This window comes from Lepidothrix coronata, unplaced genomic scaffold (genome assembly GCF_001604755.1).
Source record: "Lepidothrix coronata isolate B3197 unplaced genomic scaffold, Lepidothrix_coronata-1.0 Scaffold140, whole genome shotgun sequence".
Classification (NCBI taxonomy): Eukaryota; Metazoa; Chordata; class Aves; order Passeriformes; family Pipridae; genus Lepidothrix; species Lepidothrix coronata.
In genome coordinates this window covers 731,102-738,956 of record NW_016690320.1, presented here as the reverse complement: position 1 = coordinate 738,956, position 7,855 = coordinate 731,102, and the positions used below count along the sequence as shown (strand labels likewise).

The 7,855-nt window shown below is 44.0% G+C and overlaps 1 protein-coding gene and 1 long non-coding RNA gene across 5 annotated transcripts in view; one reads left to right on the top strand and one right to left on the bottom strand.

Moving 5' to 3' along the window:
• SLTM (SAFB like transcription modulator) overlaps positions 1-3,327 on the bottom strand; it is a 24,130-nt gene extending 20,803 nt beyond the window's left edge. For 3 of the 4 annotated variants that reach the window (XM_017827476.1, XM_017827474.1, XM_017827475.1), the window contains exons 1-2: positions 3,139-3,307; positions 2,439-2,526 (exon numbers count right to left, since the gene is read on the bottom strand). Coding sequence is in view for 1 of the 4 variants with exons in the window: in XM_017827473.1 (XP_017682962.1) it covers positions 2,439-2,526; positions 3,139-3,327 (277 nt within the window). In the remaining 3 variants the exon portion in view is untranslated. Of the gene's footprint in view, positions 1-2,438; positions 2,527-3,138 lie in introns of all 4 variants that reach the window. The other variant, XM_017827473.1, reaches the window with a different exon arrangement.
• Positions 3,328-3,453: 126 nt separating this feature from the next.
• Positions 3,454-7,073, top strand: LOC108503528. Its single transcript, XR_001876858.1, has 2 exons — positions 3,454-3,615; positions 6,449-7,073. It is a non-coding gene; the product is annotated as an uncharacterized LOC108503528 (long non-coding RNA).
• Positions 7,074-7,855: the final 782 nt, after the last annotated feature.

Sequence of the window (7,855 nt, the reverse complement as noted above, 5' to 3'; positions counted from 1 at the left end):
GTGCAAGGGAATCAGACATCACGCATTTTCCACAGACCTTAAGAGCTGCAGTAAAACTGGCTACAGAAGACATTCAGTTCTAAGCCCTACAGCCATCTGACACACTTTGTGACTTTTCAGAAGGAAAGTCCCTTCCTCCCTCCCACTGGCCTCTCCCTCTGGCTGCTATGAGGAGATTTATCCATCACTTCAACTCCCTGGCCTTTTCTGAAGATGTATTTTCTTCATAAATCAGTATCTAACATTCCTACCCTCCTTTGTACAGCAGTAATAGCATGGGAAAAAAATACTATAAAACTAGTAAGGTTGTTAATTCTACTGCTGTCCAGCAGTAAAATAATTATAGAAGAATCAGTATTAGTCTGAAGCTGTGGGTGGAAACAAGCACTAGCAAAAGGCCTGGAGCAATCTGTCAGCAAAACCTGTAAGGAGGCAACACTTCTCCCAGTGAAAAGCATGTACAAGCATAAGGAGAGTGAAGATGGTTAATTTTAAATGAAAACTTGGTCCTTCAGAATTCAGTTGACATACATGCATCTCCCTTTGAAAGTTCCCTAGTGACACATGAGGGAATGGACTGTTGAAGTGTTAGATTTCCAAGTTTTGAGGAATACTTCCTGGTTGCTAGTAACATATTTCAGTTGAAAGCACCAGAGAGGGAGATAAATAACATTTGAATCAGCAGGTTAACACATACAAGGAACAGTTAAAAAATCAAACAATACATTATTTCACAAAGTTAGAAATAACCCAGGAAGATAAAAAAGATTTTCCGTGGACTAATCAGTGAATTTTTCTTGTCCACACTTGACGATTAATACAGCACAAACCTCTGTAAATTTGGCACAAAATTTGCTCGTAAGACTTTCGTAATCTAAAAAGTAATGAGGTGATACTCCTGAGCTTGCAAAGTGAGCTGATAAGGACTTCACAAACTCTGTATTTTACTTTGAAGTTTACCAAGAAGGCACATGTCAAATGCATCATGATTCAGTTCCACAGCAGAGGTGGCAGGGAATAGCTACTGAGGCCCTGCCCCAGGCAGCAGCAGCACTACTTGGCAAACTACCTTTGCAGAAGCAGAACAGTGTAACTACACAAGAAGCCAGTTCGAGAACATTATGCATATCACGAAATTAGTTTGGAGAACAGGAGGAGAAAAAGTAGCAGATAAGAGAAGTGTTTGCCACAGCAGAACATGGAGCCATTTAGATCTCTACGTGAAAAACTGTGGAAAAGTTTTTATTTAGCTTCCAAATACTTTTCTTAAGCATTAGTTACCTTGTCAAAGCAGAGAATAAAGTAATGCCACAGAAGAAAAGGAAACCACATTATGAAAGTTTGTTTCCTTTCACTTCTGTAATGTCAAAAGTACAGATAAGTTATTCAAATGTTCTAAGCAGACTGATTTTCTTATTACTTCACCCTTCACAGCACCAGACAAAAACATGAATAACCATTTCCACTGTAAAACTCGGCCTAAGACAAGTGACAGTGGTGCAAGATTGCTCATTTCCAAAACAGGCCCCTACAGCATATGGAGAAATATTCTCAGTGTAAATGTTCAATGATGAACGCTGTGCATAAAACAGACATGTCCTTTCCCAGAATTACTTGATTATGGATGCTCCCAGAAAAACTGAAAACAAAAACCCAAACAAAAATCCCCTAGAGCCCCAACTCACAAAACAACACTTAAATTCTCAGGCAAAAGAAAACAGACACAACAAAATCACTGCTAAACAGACCGGCATAGAACCTAAGGAATTATTTTTCACAGCAGAGAAACTGAAATCTCTTAATTAGACATTTCTCAGCGAGCCTTCAGCTCCCATTCAGGAAATTCATGTCTTTAATCCTGTCTTCAGTAAAAAGCATGGTAATAAATCCACACAACACCGTCCTCTATAGGGAGGGCTCCTCTACCACGTACTACTGCACACCCGTCACCAGCCTCGGCCCAGCACTTTCTCATGGCTGAACAACCTCTCGGCTCTCCCTCTGCTGTTACACAGATCCTTTCAGACGCTACACACACTCATCCCCCGCACCAGAGCCCCACAGCAGCTCCTGTACCCACCCTGCCCCTGTAACACCCCACACTCAGGATCTCTGTTAACACAGCACACTCCAAAACCCTCACAGCTCATCTACTCATCTCCGGGATCTGCAGGCAGTACAGCCACTACTCATACCCCACATCTCGTAACCCACTCATTTTCCATGTGTATATATATCTCCAGCATCCCTCTACACTGCCTATATACAGTGACTGAAAACAGATGAGTGAGGCAAAAAACGTCTTGCATGATGTAAGTCATAAACAGTAAAATCTCAGCTGTATCCAAACTACAGGCCACAGTCCCACGGGCCTTCTTTAAGGTGATACATGCAAGAAAAATTACCTAAGAATATAAGGTATATGAACAGATCCTAACCTTTGCCTTTAGTTGGTTTCTTGGTGGGTGTGTCAGCCGAAACACTTATTTCAATATTATCTGGATCACCTCCTTCCTCTTCAATAGCCTAAATGAGACAAAAAATACAATTTTTAATGGCTTTCGGAGGGAAGAAGTACAGTTTGACTTCAGCAGAAGTCTGTGGGGACAAACTATCCTTGCTGCATCTCAAAAATATTTTATAAACATTCTGGATTAAGCTTTTAGCCGAAAGCTCGAGGAGACGAAGGGAACGCCAATAGCAATAGGCGGGGGTTTCAGCTGTTAAAATGACACTTGGAAAGCAAAGCTTATCAAGGACCCGCACGTTTCCCTGTGGAAAGGTAACTCTAGAAGGCCACAACGACATCCATGATGACACTGAGACCAGCTTGAAAACAGGAGGACGGGGAGCACAGACACCCCGGAGCAACAACCTGCCGAGGGCTCTCCCGGCGGGAGGGGCCGCAGGGCCGGGGACAGCGAGCGAGCACCGCCGGCCGGGACAGCGCGCCCGGCCCGGCCCTCAGGGGCCGCAGGCACCGGGGGGCGGGCACGGCGGACCCTCGCCCGAGCCGCGGCGGCACCACGGGGGCACGTCCCGCCCCCCACCCCGGGGCAGCGGCGGGGCCCCGCCCCCGGAGCCGGGCGGCGGCGGCGGCCGGGGCGGGCCGGGCAGGGCCTTGCGCCCGCCGCTCACCTGCTTGAGCCGGGCGATGAGCACCGTCTTCACGCCGGTGATGTCCAGGTTGCGCCGCTTCAGCTCCGACTTGAGGTCGATGACGCGCAGGTCGCTGATCCTCTTGCTCTCGGCAGGCGGCGCGGCGGGAGCCGCGGGAGCTCCCGCGGCGGCGGAGGCGGCGGCGGGAGCAGAGGCGGCGGCGGCCATTTTAGGGCGGGCGGGCGAGCGCGGCGGCCGCGCGCACAATGAGCGCGGTGCCCGGATGGAGCGCGGCCGGCCCGCGCCGCTGCGCACGCGCCGAGCGGCGCACCTGGCCCCGCGCGCCCGCCCCGCCCCAGGGCGGAGGGAGAGGACGGGCCGGGGGGGGATCGTGAAGGGGAGCGGGGCCCGCGCGGGGTTCCGGGCAGCCCCTGAGGGGGGGACATTCCTCTGCCGCTTCTGCGGCCCCTGCGGGACAGATCCCGAGTCCTGGGAAGGGCAGCGGAGCTGGTGAAGGTGTGGAGCGCAAGTCCTTTTGGGGAGCGGCTGAGGGAGGTGGGGGTGTCTCGTGTGGGGAAAGGAGGCTCAGGGGTGACCTCGCTCTCAACGAGTACCTGACAGGAGGGTGTAGCCCAGTGGGGTCGGGCTCTGCTCCCAGGCAACCAGAGACAGGACGAGAGGAGAATCTCCAGCTTCACCAGCGGAGGTTCAGGTTGGACATTGAGGGGAATTCTTCACAGGAAGGGTGATTAGCCACTGGAATGGGCTGCCCGGGGAGGTAGTGGAGTCACCGACCCTGGAGGTGTTTAAAGAACGACTGGACGAGGCACTGAGTGCCATGGTCTGGTTGACACAGCGGTGTCGGTCACGGGTTGGAGTCGATGATTTCAGAGGTGTTTTCCAGCCTAAATTGATTGTGTGATTCTTGCGTGCTTTTGCTACTGACTTGGAGTTTAGGAAATGCCCTTAAACAATTGATCTGTTTGCATAAGTCTTTTACTGTAAGTATTCAAGAAGTACACTACTAATGTTATAAATAGTTAGCAAAGTACCTCTTCGTATGATTTATTAGGCTGTATTTGTACCAGGTAATGGAAGGTGTTACCTCTTAGTTACCATTTCATTCGTTTTCTGCAGGGAACACTTCAGTGTCAGTAGTAGATCTACAGCTGCTATTAAATCTTGAAATGGGGCAAAATCTGTGAATTAAAGTACATGTAACCCAGTTAAAGTCACAACAGTCCTCTTGTCTGGTCTCTTCATTCAGAAATTACATACAGATGAAAATGAAAAAATGAACGAGGGCTCATTTTATTTAACAAATCTTTGTTAAACAGCCTTTTGTGCAAATTAAGTCCTGAATTCTAAAAGACGTTACATTATCCTTTTTTTCATTTCAAAATGCATTTGAAGTATTTAAGTAATACTTTTGACTAGCTAGTTATCAGTTAACAAAGAGTAAAATCTATGTATTTAAACATGCACAGAAGTCTTAAACCAGACTTTGGTCTGGTAGTTGCATGTATGTTTTACCTATATAATGCTGCTGTTGCACTTGGTACCAAGATTTTTATAAAAAAGAACATAAGAAATTAATATATATTCTTGATTATGCTATTGTCTGTGATAAAATTTGTATTAGCATTAAATACAATAGGATTGACTTTGAGGCTAATAAATGAACTCTTTAGCTTAACTCTACAGAAACGTTTTTGAGTGTATAACATCTAAACAGTGCATGAAAAAGACCTGAATGTACTTTATTTTCCTGTTATTTTAAAATCAGCACTGCAGGAAAGTTTTGACTGGGTCTGTCAGCTTTACTATGGCAAACTGTTGTACAAATACACACAAACCCCTCTGGTTGAATTGCACTATTAGTGAAGGCAACTTTACTGTGTCCGGTTTCTGGAAAGAGGATAAGAGGATAATACAGCACCTGCGCTGGTTTTTAGGGGCTGCTCGACAGAGCTAAACCTCAGTGCTTGTTGGTTGCTAAGGTGTTGTCACGGAAGAGTGGGAGGCTTAGACAAAGTTATTAAAAAGCCTTGTCGGTGAGTCTCGAGGCGCAGAAAGGACTCCCTTTCTAAACCCCTTCTCACAGAAGGGTTTAGGTGCAGCTGAATCCTTTCTAAGCCTCGGACTGTGTTAAAATTTAAATTTAAAGGAATTACAGAGGTGTGATTAAACCACTTTGTCCCGCAGGTTTTAATGATTGGCAAAATGAGAATATTTATATCAAATGAATAACTTATTTTGTACAAATGATCAGACAAAAGATCTTAATCAGAATTATTTACTACACAATATAAACACTAAAAATCTACTAGTAGAGTATAATATAGCAAAAAGTAGTATAGTGCACTGCAACAAAGCAATTATTGAAGCAGTTACATTAAAGCTAACAAAAAGAAATAATTATTAAGTAGAGATTTGATGTAGAGACCAATGCTCGTGGGGAGATCTCTTTCTCTCATCCTCGAGGAGTGACCTTAGTGGGCATCCCCAGCCAAGGGGGGAATGTCCACGCATACACCCCAGAAAGAGTTATGTCAGAAGAACCTGACTGCATGAGAGGGCACTGGACTTTTATAGTATAAAGCGTGTCACACCTTTACAGGCCAGCTATCAGCTTATCTGTAAAATCAGACTCCAAAAAGCAGGGTGTGTATTCAAATTCTGGTGGACCGGAATGGTTTGAGCATAATTAACACCCAGACAACATCCCAGCTCCAGCACTTGATCTCCCATGATAGCTTGATTGGATTTGAGGTCTTAGCAGGGTGGATCTATCCTGCCACACAGTAGATGTCGAAGCTTTATAGCTGACATGTCCCCCCCAAATACAAAGCAACCAACAGAGCCAAAAGTGACTTACCATGGATTCTCAGTCATCCTCCTGCCTCGAGGCACAGTAAACTATTATGAAAATACCTCGATGGATGTTTGCTTAACCTGTTCCTAAAGCGTTGAACGCAGATTCCACTCATTCCTCGAGCAGTCTGGTCTAGTCCTTTTCTGAGTGTCTGGATTAAATACCTTTTGCTGCAGTTTAGCCCATTTATTGCAAGTGAATGTGGACACTGTTCCCTTTCTTTTTGGAGAAAAGCATGGATTATTTTTTTAACCAGTTCTGAAAAACATGATCATTTGTTGTTGCACACCTGTAGCTCCCATCCAATCTTTTCACAGCTCCCCAGAGTTCCCCTGGTGACAACTCTTCTGATCTCAGTAGGATGTGTTCCTTTTTCAGCCTCATAAACTTGTTGACAGGTTCTGCTTGTGATCTGCTCTGCCTGTTGGTTTCTCTTCTGCAAGTTTATTAAAACAATTACTCTTTTCTCTGCAGCTGATTTCTTTGTAGTGGTGTTTATAGAATCATCATCCCCCTCTTGCAATGATTTCACACTCTAGTCTTGACTTCGACTCTTTGCAGTCCCTCCCAGCCTGGTGTCAGCTTCAGGTTAGTGAGCACAGTCTCTAAGCCTTTACTCAAAAATACTTTAATATAGAAGTGTATGAGGAATTTTGTTTGATGTAAACATACAGTTTGATAGTCAGCTACTAATAATGATCCTCTAAATACAACCACTTTGCACCAGATTTATGGAGTTTCTGATCAGAAAAATTTCCATGTCTTTCTTATGAAAATGTGAACAAAATAGAGAAGCTTCTCTGAAGATCTGCAGTTTATTTATTTCTGTGCAACCATAAATGGAAATAAGTTTGGTTTGATAGACTTTTATGAACAAATTATGTCATGAACAAATCATGTTATTTGTCACTTTGTTATTTTCCAGGTATCTACAAATATTTCTAATTTGTCCAGGAATTTTAAACAAGTTGACTGGTTTCTAATTTTCTGTTTGTTTGATTGTTGTCTTTTGTCTGTTTTTAAGGAAAAAGGCTCAGTCCTTTAGTAGTTTCTTGAAACATCTACTAGTTTTCAAAATAAAGATTGTTTTATACCATAACGTTCTGAAATTTGTGAATAATTTGATAAGGAAAAGGTGATAGACTTTCCAAGAGAATAAATGTTTGGCCCAGATATTAATATTTCATCAAGTACAAACCTGTGCTCCTGTAAATTCTTTTTTGCTTGTCTTGTATGTGAAACACCTAAAAATTGTGAAATTAGATTTGTCATGTTTTTCCTTAGATTTTTCATGTTTTTCCCTGGGCTCTGTACCTGTGTGGTTTTGGGGTTTTTTTCTGTGTAGAAGATTATCCGAGTTTCAGCTTTGCTGGCCAGTCTGTTCCCGGCCTCACTTTGAAGCACAATGGACCAAACACTACTTTTTCATCTTTTTAGTGGCTTCATGCAGTTGGTACTTGCATTTTTAATTAATTAAAACTGCAGTTTTAACCTGTTTGGGCTCTGTAAAAATGCAGAGATGTTCAGTAGTAGAAGAAATAGTTCTTGCCTCTTGTTTTGTAAGGAAGCCTGGCTAGAGCATTCAGCTGGAATCAACAGGCTGTCCCAGTTTTCTCCTCTTCACACAGCCACCCATTTATCCATATCCCCTCCTAAAAAAAGGAGATGTTGGTTTAAGGAAAGGGGAGGAGTTGGGGGTGCTGCAAGGTCACCTCTGAATAATGTCCCTACAAATAAACAGGATCCTGTCTCACTTGAGACATGTTGCTCTGCCCTGTCTTTTTATCAGCAAATCTCTGTGTAGTTCTCAGCTTCACATACTGTTAGTTTAAAATCTGACTTTTGCAGTCTGTGTTCTCACTCTTAACTTTAGTTAACAAC